Source organism: Lucilia sericata, unplaced genomic scaffold (assembly GCF_015586225.1).
Source record: "Lucilia sericata isolate MDLA Ls3-8-SP2 unplaced genomic scaffold, ASM1558622v1 Contig001691F_arrow, whole genome shotgun sequence".
NCBI lineage: Eukaryota > Metazoa > Arthropoda > Insecta > Diptera > Calliphoridae > Lucilia > Lucilia sericata.
The window spans coordinates 43,250-58,435 of NW_023995601.1; the positions used below are offsets into that span (position 1 = coordinate 43,250).

At 31.8% G+C, this 15,186-nt stretch overlaps 1 protein-coding gene and 1 pseudogene across 2 annotated transcripts; both read right to left on the reverse strand.

Moving 5' to 3' along the window:
- Nucleotides 1-1,554: 1,554 nt before the first annotated feature.
- LOC119612436 (sodium-coupled monocarboxylate transporter 2-like) lies at nt 1,555-5,426 on the reverse strand. 2 transcript variants are annotated; one of them, XM_037968244.1, is made up of 10 exons: nt 5,026-5,426; nt 3,787-3,946; nt 3,469-3,586; nt 3,321-3,388; nt 3,101-3,252; nt 2,903-3,043; nt 2,737-2,845; nt 2,294-2,668; nt 2,075-2,232; nt 1,555-2,010 (listed from the first exon to the last, which is right to left on the reverse strand). In XM_037968244.1, exons 1-10 carry the CDS (start codon nt 5,250-5,252, stop codon nt 1,641-1,643), a joined length of 1,878 nt encoding a protein of 625 aa, XP_037824172.1. In that variant the 5' UTR covers nt 5,253-5,426; the 3' UTR covers nt 1,555-1,640. The 2 variants fall into 2 exon arrangements, with proteins under 2 accessions (XP_037824172.1, XP_037824171.1); XM_037968243.1 differs by having other exon boundaries at nt 1,555-2,013.
- Nucleotides 5,427-9,264: 3,838 nt separating this feature from the next.
- Nucleotides 9,265-12,991, reverse strand: LOC119612439 (annotated as a pseudogene).
- Nucleotides 12,992-15,186: the final 2,195 nt, after the last annotated feature.

Sequence of the window (15,186 nt, forward strand, 5' to 3'; positions counted from 1 at the left end):
AATTACAAGACACCATGATAAAACAAACTAAAATTCTATCAAAACATGTAGTGCAAAATATAGCTTTTAAGCTTTATTCCTTATTAGAACTGGACTGAAATAGAACTGAACTAGAACTGAACTAGAACTGAACCAGAACTGAACTAGAACTGAACCAGAACTGAACTAGAACTGAACTAGAACTGAACTAGAACTGAAACTAGAACTGAACTAGAACTGAACTAGAACTAGAACTGAACTAGAACTAAACTAGAACTGAACTAGAACTGAACTAGAACTGAACTAGAACTGAACTAGAACTGAACTAGAACTGAACTAGAACTAAACTAGAACTGAACTAGAACTGAACTAGAACTGAACTAGAACTGAACTAGAACTGAACTAGAACTGAACTAGAACTGAACTAGAACTGAACTAGAACTGAACTAGAACTGAACTAGAACTGAACTAGAACTGAACTAGAACTGAACTAGAACTGAACTAGAACTGAACTAGAACTGAACTAGAACTGAACTAGAACTGAACTAGAACTGAACTAGAACTGAACTAGAACTGAACTAGAACTGAACTAGAACTGAACTAGAACTGAACTAGAACTGAACTAGAACTGAACTAGAACTGAACTAGAACTGAACTAGAACTGAACTAGAACTGAACTAGAACTGAACTAGAACTGAACTAGAACTGAACTAGAACTGAACTAGAACTGAACTAGAACTGAACTAGAACTGAACTAGAACTGAACTAGAACTGAACTAGAACTGAAATAGAACTGAACTAAAACTGAACTAGAGCTGAACTAGAACTGAACTAGAACCGAACTAGAACTGAACTAGAACTGAACTAGAACTGAACTAGAACTGAACTAGAACTGAACTAGAACTGAACTAGAAATCAACTATAAATGAACTAGAACTGAACTAGAACTGAACTAGAAATGAACTAGAACTGAACTAGAACTGAACTGAACTAGAACTGAACTAGAACTGAACTAGAACTGAACTAGAACTGAACTAGAACTGAACTAGAACTGAACTAGAACTGAACTAGAACTGAACTAGAACTGAACTAGAACTGAACTAGAACTGAACTAGAACTGAACTAGAACTGAACTAGAACTGAACTAGAACTGAACTAGAACTGAACTAGAACTGAACTAGAACTAGAACTGAACTAGAACTGAACTAGAACTGAAGTAGAACTGAACTAGAAGTAAACTAAAACTGAACTAGTTCAAAGAATAAAGAGGCGTAAGTTAGAATTGGTCTTATTATAAATATTCTATTTACTCATATGAGGAGCATAGGGTCACAACAAAATCCTTAAATTTAGATCTATCCAATCACAAGCTTTTTCCAATGTATTTTTCAAGCTGCCTTTTCCACGTATGTATATACTATGAGCTGGTTGACCTCGCCTCGCCATTGGATTCCAGTCGCTCTTAAGATTTGGATCTTTTAGATAGACCGTATTGACTAATGATACTGTGGGTGGAATCCATGGGCACCCAGACGACATCTGGACAATTCTAATGTAAAAGACCAAACTTTTACTTTTCTTTATTAAATAATAATTTATTAAATCTTAAATTAAATAAAAAACTAATAATAAACATAACAGTTAATTAGTAAAATTAAAATTTAAACAATATTATCATAATTTCGATAAAATTTGATATCATTTCCATTTTCCTTTTCTGAAATGGAAATTGTGGCATGATTTTCCGCTAAAGAAGGGTGAGGTGTTTTTAAAGGCATTTCTTCCATTTGGACATCAGTTTGACTTAGAAAACTCTTAACGAAGGGTGAATACAATTTGGGATTCATTTTCTCCTCCTTATCACGTTTCCAAATATAACTCATAGGTATAGCCGAAAGCCATACCAGAAAGACACCCATTATATTATACCAATAGAAGGATATTTCGTAAATAGAAAATTCACGATTACTACCTAAAGTACCGGTGATTAGAGGCTCCTCGGTAGTAGCCAATGACAAGGGAGCGCTGGTACTACTAAGATATAATAGAGGTTAATACTTTTAATATACAGCTTTAAGTAAACAAAAAAACTTACATGTTTTGTAGCATTTCATGCAAATTGAGAGCTTCACAGCGCTCCAAAGAGGTGGGCAAGGCTTCGTATTTTATATAACCAGCCTTAAAACGCATTTGGGCATGGATAATAATCCATAACATGACACCAACACTAAATGCTATCGAAAGAAAAGCCACCTTTGGAAATAGAAAAAAAAATTAGACTCGGTCGGCAAGATCTTAATTAAATATTTCTTACCTTGCCATTAACTCGCGGCACAAACATGCCCAACAGAAATACCCCTACTACAGCTCCTGTATTAATGCCCGTTATGGTAATGATACTTTGTAAAATTGAACTAAATCTTTGTACCACAAAACCCCCCAATATACAATAGCAACCCATGGCCACCACAAATATTTTCATGATATTATTGGCCCGAGCATCTGTATGCCTAATAAAGGGCTTGATGTAATCGAAATATACTACTCCGGCTAAAGAATTCAACATGGCCGACATGGTACTTAAGGCAGCACTGAAAACACAAGAAATGAAAATACCAGGCATGCCCAACAAGTGGCCCATGACATCTTGCACAAAGAAAGGCATCATTTTGTCAGCTTTTTCAACAATCTGGAAAAATTGGGAATTAGAATAGACAGACTCTTACTTTGTTAACAGGGAATATATGCATTACTTACTCCCGCTAATATGGGATCACATCCAAAGTAACGAGCAAACATAATAAGTCCAATGAAAGAGTTAAAACTCATTATAATAAAAACACCAATGCCAACTATAATTAAGGCTCTGAAAAGGAAATTTTGGATATTAATAATGATATTCTCTAAGTTATAATAAACTTACTTTCTAGCTTGATGCAGTGAAGGTAAAGAAACAATTCTCTGAACACAACTTTGATTTAAACCAATATGACCCACCCATAAAAATATGCCACCACTAAACAGATTCCAAAATGTTGAACGTACACGAGGATCCATAGAGAAACTAAAATAGTAAAAACACAATTAATAAGATAAATAATCTTAATCTTAAAAAACTTACAAAAAATCCAGACGACCACCCTCATCAGCATATTCTAGAACCTTGTTTAGACCACCCACTTTAAGAGTACCTAACACAGCCACTAATATCACCGAAGAAAGCATAATACCTGCTTGAACTACATCAGTCCAGACAACAGCTTTAATACCACCCTATAGAAAGCGAGAAGACCAAGTTAATTAATTGATTTAAAGATCTCGAAATTTTTCGGAATACTCACCAACATCGTATAGAACATACAAATCGAACATACTACGGTGTTAATTAAGTGGATATTCATGCCCGTCACTGTAAATGGAAATGAATTTTAATCCATTAGTTTATGGCAAATAAAGTATAATTGAATTAAAAATTTATTTCCATTTTACCTTGAGAAAATGCCAAAGCCGGTACAAATATATAAACGGGTAACATGAGGCAGGCATTCAAAACGAAGGAACCAGTCACTATTTGCCGCGTACGCTTATTGAAACGCAATTGTAAGTACTAAAGTTCAAACAAAAAATAATCAAATTATAAAAATATTTCAAATTTCTTTAAAAACTGTGGTCAAATTTTAGCATTCACTATCGATCGACATATCTATGAAATTTAAAGGGAGATTTTGATCAATTTCGACTGTTATTATTTGCATTCAGAAGTTCTTAATCAGAATTGTAAAGTTTTTTAAGTTTTAAACTACTTACCTCATAACAATTTGATATATTATTGTTGTAGAATACTGGCACAATAATATAATTCAAAATTGGAACTACTGGAATTATGGATAATACAAGAAAGAAATATGTAAAACCAAACGAGTAACTTTCGGCTGGCACTGACATAATAGCAATACCCGAAAGTTGACTGAAAATTAAATATTAATAAAAAGGAAGATTAATTACAATAATAACTCAAGCCCACGAATTTTTAACTCTGAGATCAGAATATACTTCCAAACGTTTAAACTAACATATGTATATAAAAAATGAATAAAATATGATGGAGTTTTAACCAAGTCTATAGTCTAGTCTATAGTCTAGTATAATGTCTAGTCTAATGTCTTAAACTATACACTTTTTAATGCGGCGGTTCTGTATTTAGGTCCAAGCCAAGAAATTTCGCTACTTCAATAGGGACAGTCCATAAATCCAATGGGCTAAGTGAAGTAGGGTGAGCTGGACAGTTGAATATGTGGAGGGTATCATCCAATCATCAGCAACAACAACTACACATAGTGTAGTCTATAGTCTAGTCTAGTCTATAGTCTAGTCTATAGTCTAGTCTATAGTCTAGTCTATAGTCTAGTCTATAGTCTAGTCTATAGTCTAGTCTATAGTCTAGTCTATAGTCTAGTCTATAGTCTAGTCTATAGTCTAGTCTATAGTCTAGTCTATAGTCTAGTCTATAGTCTAGTCTATAGTCTAGTCTATAGTCTAGTCTATAGTCTAGTCTATAGTCTAGTCTATAGTCTAGTCTATAGTCTAGTCTATAGTCTAGTCTATAGTCTAGTCTATAGTCTAGTCTATAGTCTAGTCTATAGTCTAGTCTATAGTCTAGTCTATAGTCTAGTCTATAGTCTAGTCTATAGTCTAGTCTATAGTCTAGTCTATAGTCTAGTCTATAGTCTAGTCTATAGTCTAGTCTATAGTCTAGTCTATAGTCTAGTCTAGTCTATAGTCTAGTCTATAGTCTAGTCTATAGTCTAGTCTATAGTCTAGTCTATAGTCTAGTCTATAGTCTAGTCTATAGTCTAGTCTATAGTCTAGTCTATAGTCTAGTCTATAGTCTAGTCTATAGTCTAGTCTATAGTCTAGTCTATAGTCTAGTCTATAGTCTTGAAAGCATTATCATATTTCAGAGACGTTCCGCCACCACTGTATAACAATAACGGATTTAACTCAAAATTTTGAACCTTAGAACATTATTTCCTCTTGTTAGTTTACCTTGCTATTAAGGATATTGCAATGGGTATAGTTTTCATTTTCTTACTGCCCATTAAATATTCATCTGTAGTATTTGAGGATTTCGAAAAGAAACCAAAATAAACACCAATACCGGCCGATACACACAACATCAATACGAATACAATATAATCGATCGTACCAAAGGTAAAACTTTTTGGTACAATATCCGCTACCGTAGCTACGGTACTTGCAATACTTGTAGACATTTTTATAAACACTAAAATTTTATAATCTCTGCAGGACTAAATACAAATTTCTTTCTTTATATTTCGTTTAAATTATTAACACATTTCCCGTTATTGGCGAAATTTTAATTGTGTTTATATTAAAACCGTATTCGTATATTTTGGATATATGAATGTCGCGACCCGTTTAGACCGACAGCTTAAACTTTTCTGACATTATAGATGCTCTGAACTTAAATAAAGATGAATAATTCTTGTTTGTATTTGATTAAGATGAAATGATATGTAGTAAAGAAATCTTATCAGATGAATGAAATGATTAGGTGTGAATGTGTATATAGATAGATTTGTAGAATTTTGTATTCTTACGTTTAGCAGGGATTTGCATTTTACGATTCTAAGGTTATATTATATTAAATATTAGACAAGTTGGTACTACAATACTTAAATGGTTATATCTACATATAGAGGATATCTACGTAAATATTCAAATTAATAAATCATTTCAATCTACATTTGATTGTGGATGTTAGATATTAGTTCTGGTTGAATAATTTGGGCTGTTTATCAGAATTTCAGATAACCATCTTTATACACACATTGTTATTTGAAATTCTGAAAATGGAAATGAAGAAATCAATAAAGATTTAACCAAATCAATTTGTGACATCTAAAGTACATGGTAACAGTGATACCTGGTTCCAGGATGGTTATATTTCAAAGAGAGATTATAATGCCTTCGGGATCGTAGAAGTTTGATCATCTGTTGATTATAAGTGAAAAGAGGAATTCCACAGAAATATTCCATATCAAAATTTTTCAAAATGGAGCCTTGATAGTAAGTATTTTCCACCCATGCGAGTGTATTATTGTATGTCTCGCTATTTCATTGAGAGATCACCGATGTTTACATACGAGTTTACTTAACAATCAGGGACTATTTTGTAGTATGGCTATTAGTAAATGTCCTTGCCGTCCAATTTATCACCCGCTTAATCGCCGATGCCTTAATAACTTGAGTCTGAATCTCAGTTTGATCCCAATATCTTCGATGAAAAAGACCTCTAATTTCCAACAAATTCAAATATTCGCAAGTTTAAAATTCTTAGAAATCTAAAGAAAATATTGTATCAGATAATTTCTATTAAAATTTTGCAACACGCCCAAAAGCACAAAAATTTCGTCATGAAGTCGAAATTCTCATCAGTTTTTTAAGACGATTAAAATCTGCCAAATATCTACTAAAATATAATTAGTTGATAATTGTATTTAGTAAAATAAATAAAGACGTATACGTAGTAGAAGAGTAAATAATTTGATGGATCTGTGAAGTGTGATAAAGTTTTATGATCGTAACGTAAAAAGGTTATAAAGATAAAGTAAGGGCTTTAATATGTCAGTATGTATATATTTTTATGTTTTTTAACTTATAATCTTAAGAGAGACGTATCTCTTCAGCTATTTGAGAATTTTACATGTTTTAATAACTTAAATGAATTTCATCACGGTAGTTACTTGAGAAAGTTTTTGATTAGAATTGAACAGAATGTTCAGAAAGAAAATGCCCGCGACGAACAACGGGTCGGCTAATCGGTTGATTACTATAAGAAAAACATTAAGATCTTATATAGGAGAAACATTAAATTATAATAACGGATCAGATGTGTATAATGGGCTGTGTAGTTCCTTAAATATAAAAAAAAACTAAGAACGAAAATTGTTTTTTTGTATTAAAATCAGCACGAACCTAATAAACACTATAGAGGAGTACGGTATAAAAATAAAGCGATTATATTGGACTTAAACAAGTTGTATATGAAACAAAATATCCCTGTCATGCTTCATGAGGATCTGTCTAGAACTTATCCTATTCAACATACTGCCTATGAATGCCTTCTCAAAGTCTTCTCCAGATGTAATGGGGAACTCAGTTCAACTGGTTGCTACACTATTATTCTCAGAGAGTTAAAGTGATCAAAGCACAACATACATATTGTTGTTTCTTAAACCTCAGCATTGGACTGTCCAGTATACTTTTTTTTTTAGAATATGGGTCAAGATCTTGCTAACCATGCTTAGCAAAGTGATTCTCCTCTAGTTATTCTGGTATTATTATAAAGCCCTCCTCTGGAATTCTATTCGATATTCATATTTCTTCAACAATAGGGAGAAGAATTAGTTATTCTCTCAAAAATCATCACTTCCAGTGCTTTTGTGATTTCAAAACCTCAACAATCACAGGAAATATGTATATGAAGAGCTGTGCTGTAATGAGTCGGACAGTTTGGAAGATTGTCCCGTTGCTTTGCAGAGAGCATATCGATATAGTGTTGAGCTCAGACATGGAAAATTTAAATTTTGAAATAGTACTTACTTATACTAGACTATAGACTAGACTATACACTCGACTGTAGACCAGACTATACTATAGACTAGATTACATACTAGATTTTAGACTAGACTATAGACTAGACTATAGACTAGACTATAGACTAGACTATAGACTAGACTAGACTATAGACTAGACTATAGACTAGACTATAGACTAGACTATAGACTAGACTATAGACTAGACTATAGACTAGACTATAGACTAGACTATAGACTAGACTATAGACTAGACTATAGACTAGACTATAGACTAGACTATAGACTAGACTATAGACTAGACTATAGACTAGACTATAGACTAGACTATAGACTAGACTATAGACTAGACTATAGACTAGACTATAGACTAGACTATAGACTAGACTATAGACTAGACTATAGACTAGACTATAGACTAGACTATAGACTAGACTATAGACTAGACTATAGACTAGACTATAGACTAGACTATAGACTAGACTATAGACTAGACTATAGACTAGACTATAGACTAGACTATAGACTAGACTATAGACTAGACCATAGACTAGACCATAGACTAGACTATAGACTAGACCATAGACTAGACTATAGACTAGACTATAGACTAGACTATAGACTAGACTATAGACTAGACTATAGACTAGACTATAGACTAGACTATAGACTAGACTATAGACTAGACTATAGACTAGACTATAGACTAGACTATAGACTAGACTATAGACTAGACTATAGACTAGACTATAGACTAGACTATAGACTAGACTATAGACTAGACTATAGACTAGACTATAGACTAGACTATAGACTAGACTATAGACTAGACTATAGACTAGACTATAGACTAGACTATAGACTAGACTATAGACTAGACTATAGACTAGACTATAGACTAGACTAGACTATAGACTAGAGTATAGACTATACTATAGACTAGACTATAGACTAGACTAGACTATAGACTAGACTATAAACTAGACTATAGATTATACTACAGACAGGTCTACTGACTAATATAAATATGTATTATTTATAGAAAGTTTATAAGTTAGAAAAAGTACCAAAAATGTCGTGGGGTACCGACCGTAAAAGGTACTGAATTTTCCATGCCTGGTTGAGCTCAAAGTAGTGGTGTGTGTTAGTCTCTTAACGAGTCTATATATGTAAGGTGCAGCTTCTAGTTGTCTCCACCGCATAGTCAATTGTAATACGATTGGTTCACGTGCTGAGCGAGGTTCAAATATTACGATTGCAACATTGTTCTGGTTCTGTGTTTTGACCGTTTGTCGCGCTTAATAAATATGGATCGTTATTATATATTTTTATAATGTTGCACTACAATTTCAAGAAAGTTCCCCATTATTGTTTAATTTGACTTTTGGCCTTCACAGTTGATGGCTTAACATTATTCGATTTATTGAAACTCCCAAATTTGATTTTCTAAACTGCAGTCCAAAAAGTTTACCACTTATAAGTATTTAACAGAATAGGTTTAGGTTATCTCATGAAATTAAAACCCAGTTTTATCCAAAGATTACTTTATGTACCCAGTATATACATATATACCGGGTTCAGTTGGTTTATTTAGAAAAAATTAAAATAAATTAACAAACTATTTTATGTAATTTATAAAAAAACATCTTGCTGATTTTAAAATTAATATTATTTAATTATTAATAATATTACGATTTCCCTTTTTCAGTTATTAAAATCGTAGCATTTTCGTCCATTGGTTGTTGGGTCCTCAAATATACCACTTCTTCCGTTTCGATAACAGGTTGTCTTAGGAATCTCTTAACAAATGGTGAATATAATTTTGGATTCATTTTCTCCTCTTTATCTCGCTTCCAAATATAGGTCATAGGTATGGCCGAGAGCCAGACAAATATGGCTCCCAAAAGTTTATACCAATAAAAGGAAATTTCATAAATTGAAAATTCACGATTACTCGATAAAGTACCGGTAACAAGAGGTTTTTCAGTGTTAGTTGGGGATAAAGGGGTGCTGGTGCTAAAAAAATTAAGAAAATTAATAAATATTTTAAAGTTTTATACTGGATCCAAAAAACTTACATATTTTTTAGCATTTGTGGAAAATTTAGGGACTCACATCTGTGCAAAGATGTAGGCAGGGGCTCGTATTTTATTAAGCCCGACTTTAAAGCGCATTTGAGCATTAATAATTATCCATAACATGGCACCAACACTGAAAGCTATCGAAAGAAAAGCCACCTAAGAAGATAAAGAAATTAATATCAAAATCGTATCTACTAAAATCTAACAATTTCCTCACCTTACTATTAACTCTCGGCACAAACATACCCAATAGAAATACCCCCACTACTGCTCCAGTACTTATGCCCGTTATTGTAATGATAGTTTGTAAAATTGAGGTAAATCTCTGAACTATAAAACCGCCCAATATACAATAACAACCCATGGCCACAACACATATTTTAATTATACTATTTGCTCGGGCATCTGTATGTCGAATAAAGGGTTTAATATAGTCGAAATAGACCACACCTGCAACGGAATTCAACATGGCCGACATCGTACTTAAGGCGGCGCTAAAAACACATGAAATGAAAAGACCCGGCATGCCCGATAAGTGGCCCATAACGTCTTGAACAAAGAAGGGCATCATTTTATCAGCTTTTTCAACAATCTGAAATAGAATTTAGAACATATAACTACAAAAGTATATTTTAATAAAAACTTAAATTACTTACACCTCCCAATATGGGATCGCAACCAAAGTAACGTGCAAACATAACAATTCCGATAAAAGCATTGAAACCCATCATCAATAAGATACCGACGCCAACTATAGTTAAAGCTCTAAAAAAACATTATAATCGTTTGAAAATCGATTTACAGTTGTCTGTTCTATGTTTAACTTACTTCCTAGCATGATCCAACGATGGCATAGAGACAATACGTTGAACACAACTTTGATTCAAGCCAATATGGCCCACCCATAATAAGAGACCACCACTGAATAGATTCCAAAATGAAGAACGTACACGAGGATCCATAGAAAAACTAAATTAAAAAGAGATATTTTTATTCATAAAGGCAATTAATTGATCACATTAAAATGTTACTTGAAATCAAGACGTCCTCCTTCACCAGCATATTCCAGTACCTTGCTTAGTCCACCCACTTTAAGAGTACCTAAAACACCCACCAAAACTACAGAAGAAATCATAATGCCCGCTTGCACTACATCAGTCCAAACGACTGCTTTAATACCACCCTAGAATAAGAAAATAAATTAACACTAAAAATCGAATGATCGATAAAAAAGAAAATTAATAACAATTTCCTTTGAAAAATATTAGTCAATGAATAATTTAGTAAAATCCTAATACTTACCAGCATGGTATAGAATATACAAATCGAGCATATAGCGGTATTTATTAAATGTATATTTATGCCCGTCACTGTAAATGAAAATGAATTTTAATTAAAAATCAAGTTAAATTAAAAATTTATTTTCATTTTACCTTGAGAAAATGCCAAAGATGGAACAAATATATAGACCGGTAACATGAGGCAAGCATTTAGGACAAAAGATGCTGTGGCCAACTGGCGGGTCCTTTTATTGAAGCGCATTTCTAAATACTGGAAAAAAACAATAAATAAATAATTTAATTTTGTTTAGTTTTGTTTGTGATAGATAGATAGATAGATAGATAGATAGATAGATAGATAGATAGATAGATAGATAGATAGATAGATAGATAGATATATAGATAGATAGATAGATAGATAGATAGATAGATAGATAGATAGATAGATAGATAGATAGATAGCTAGATAGATAGATAGATAGATAGATAGATAGATAGATAGATAGATAGATAGATAGATAGATAGATAGATAGATAGATAGATAGATAGATAGATAGATAGATAGATAGATAGATAGATAGATAGATAGATAGATAGATAGATAGATAGATAGATAGATAGATAGATAGATAGATGATAGATAGATAGATAGATAGATAGATAGATAGATAGATAGATAGATAGATAGATAGATAGATAGATAGATAGATAGATAGATAGATAGATAGATAGATAGATAGATAGATAGATAGATAGATAGATAGATAGATAGATAGATAGATAGATAGATAGATAGATAGATAGATAGATAGATAGATAGATAGATAGATAGATAGATAGATAGATAGATAGATAGATAGATAGATAGATAGATAGATAGATAGATAGATAGATAGATAGATAGATAGATAGATAGATAGATAGATAGATAGATAGATAGATAGATAGATAGATAGATAGATAGATAGATAGATAGATAGATAGATAGATAGATAGATAGATAGATAGATAGATAGATAGATAGATAGATAGATAGATAGATAGATAGATAGATAGATAGATAGATAGATAGATAGATAGATAGATAGATAGATAGATAGATAGATAGATAGATAGATAGATAGATAGATAGATAGATAGATAGAATAGATAGATAGATAGATAGATAGATAGATAGATAGATAGATAGATAGATAGATAGATAGATAGATAGATAGATAGATAGATAGATAGATAGATAGATAGATAGATAGATAGATAGATAGATAGATAGATAGATAGATAGATAGATAGATAGATAGATAGATAGATAGATAGATAGATAGATAGATAGATGTATAAGGTCCGTCGAATTAGATCTAAACATGTTGAAAGCGATATTACATTCTTCAGAAACACAGAATGGATAAGTCTAAAGAAAAAAATACATACAGAAAGCAAGTCGGTCATGAATAGGAGCGTACAACAGGAGGAACAACTTTATCGGCACATGTCAGTATGATACAGGCCTATTAGGTATCTAGTACTTACCTCATAACAATTCGATATATTATTATTATAAAATACAGGAACAATAACATAATTTAATATGGGAATTACGAAAATTATAGAAACCACCGTAAAAACATAAGTAAATCCAAAAGCATAATTTTCCGCCGGTACCGACATAATAGCAGTGCAGGAAAGTTGACTAAAAATTTAAAATAAATTATCGTTTTAACTACATTTAAACATTTATTTCCACTCTTACCTTGCTATTAAGGATATGGCAATGGGTATGGTTTTCATTTGTTTACTGCCCATTAAATATTCATCTGTTGTATTTTTCGCTTTCGAAAAGAAACCAAAATAGACACCAATACCCGCTGATATAGACAGCATTAGAACGAATACAATATAATCGATGGTACTAAAAGTAAAACTTTTAGGTAAGTTATCCTGTACAGTAGCCACTGTACTTAAGATGGTAGTGGTCATTTTTTTAACAAAAAAAAAACAAAATATGTTTCACTAATTTAATATATAAAATAATTTTATGAAATATTCGAATTTTACTCCAACATATTTTCCGTTATTTGTAAAAGTTATTAATATTTTTCGGTAGCCGGTATTTCCGCGAGTAGAGTAGAGACCGTTAACTTTAACTAATGTTAAAGATGCTTTTTTATCTAAGATGGAAAAATAATCATTTCTATGTTTTTTCTTCTAGATGAATTGACATTTAGAAAATCTTATCAACTTCATAAAAGGCTTTATTGCACAGTGTTTTGTAGTTATTAAATAATAGTACATTTTAAGAATAGTACTTTCTACCACCAACATCGGACAAATTTGTTTTCTTATAGGTTATGGAACTTGAAATCGGATATTGATAAAAAAAGGTTTGGATATTATTTTAAGAATTTAGTCTTTTATAGAAAAAGTGTAACTATTTAACTTAGGGCTAGTCACATGACTGTTTCTGTAAAGGTAGTGAAGGGATATATGTATTCCTAACACTTTATACAAAAAAGATATACTATTTCAACATGACATTTTCCTTGTCAGCATGTATATACTTATATACTTATTTTTACACAGAACGTTACACTGTGCAATGTATCTAATGTTATGTAATCTTATGTTGATTTGCATGTTTGCCCAAAATTTCAGTTGAGAATTTGTGTTTTATAGTTTTGTTTATTATTTTCTCTCTATACAAGATTACACGTGATGCCTAAGCTTCAAGATACATATGTAAAGGGTGTTGCAAAATTTACGCAAGATGTTGGAAAGTCTAATTTGAACGCTTGTTCTGATATTTGTAACCTCTTTGTTTGAATTCTATATAGTCATGCTCGACCAACATAGTAGAAGGACTATTGGTAAATTCTTTGTTTCTCTGTATAACCTTTACGCGTGTTAAAAATATGAGAAATCATTTCACAATTTCCTATACCTCCCATTAAATTAATAATATCCTTCAGAATATTGCTATCTCTACCAAATTTTACAAATGTAAGATTTATATCAATAGATATCTAGAAAAATATTTCTGTATATAATTGGACAGTGCTTCAATATAAACTTCCCTTATGAAATTCGGATGTGGCACAACATTATGTGCACACATTATTGTTAACAAGTCGTTGTTGAACGATTAATTGGTATTGGGCCTCAATATCTCAATCTCTAAGGGGCTTGGTCTATAATTGACTGAATATGAATGGCAAAGTCATCGTCAAAAGGGTAGATATAGTTGGAAGGTTGTTTAAGAAAATAAGAAAATCTACTCAACTCAGTTTAAGGTTTATATACCTTAAAGGTACTGCCTATTTCGGTATTATTTGCTCATAGCTCCCTCACGAACTTCCTTTCAGAAAACTAATTTTAAACTTAACAAAAGTGTCACCATTAAAGTTCGAGTACGTGAGACTTTTAGACATTCGTGGTAGAGCAGGATGATTTCTAAAATGTTTAAGTCCAATCTTTAATTAGATTGTATAAAAGAAGTGATACATCATTAGTATAATGGCCAATGCTTAATTAAAGTTTTCACTGTTAAAACTAAACCAGATTTTTGTCGTTTGTGTGAGGTGTCGAGGAATTAGAGACATTAGATTCCAGAATCGCATGTTAATAATGGCTAAGGGATATACTATATACATGATAAACTAGTGCATATACATATATAATTGTGCTTTAAGTTTTGTCAGGGGAATATATCGGCTATTTAGGTGTTACAAATATCAAAACCTATTAAAATTCTTAAAGGTTTTAAAAAGAATTGAAGTTAAAACATTCACATCAGAATATCTTATTGATAATACAGGCTAGTAAAGCTTTAAAAAAGTCGATGGCCAAATTAGGATTCAGATTTGAGATTTGGATCCAACTCAATCCTTAAGAAAAGTATACTTTGTTATATCGGGTTAGACATTAAAATACGACATGTAGTTCTGATTGTAGTTCCTCGATATGTTATTTTCATGATTCGGATAATTATAACCTAGTTTGTGCTGATGTTTGTAATGCACAATAATATTGGTCCTATACCCAACTTAAAGTATACCAATCGGCTTAGAAATCGATTTAGCTATATCCGTCCGTCTATGTAAACCTTGTAATCAAACTACAGGTCGCATTTTTGAAGATAATTCAATGAAATTTGGTACATGATCTTCTATTGTCTCAGTGGCGAATCCTATTGAAAATGGGTAACATCGGTCCAATATTTGACCACGCCC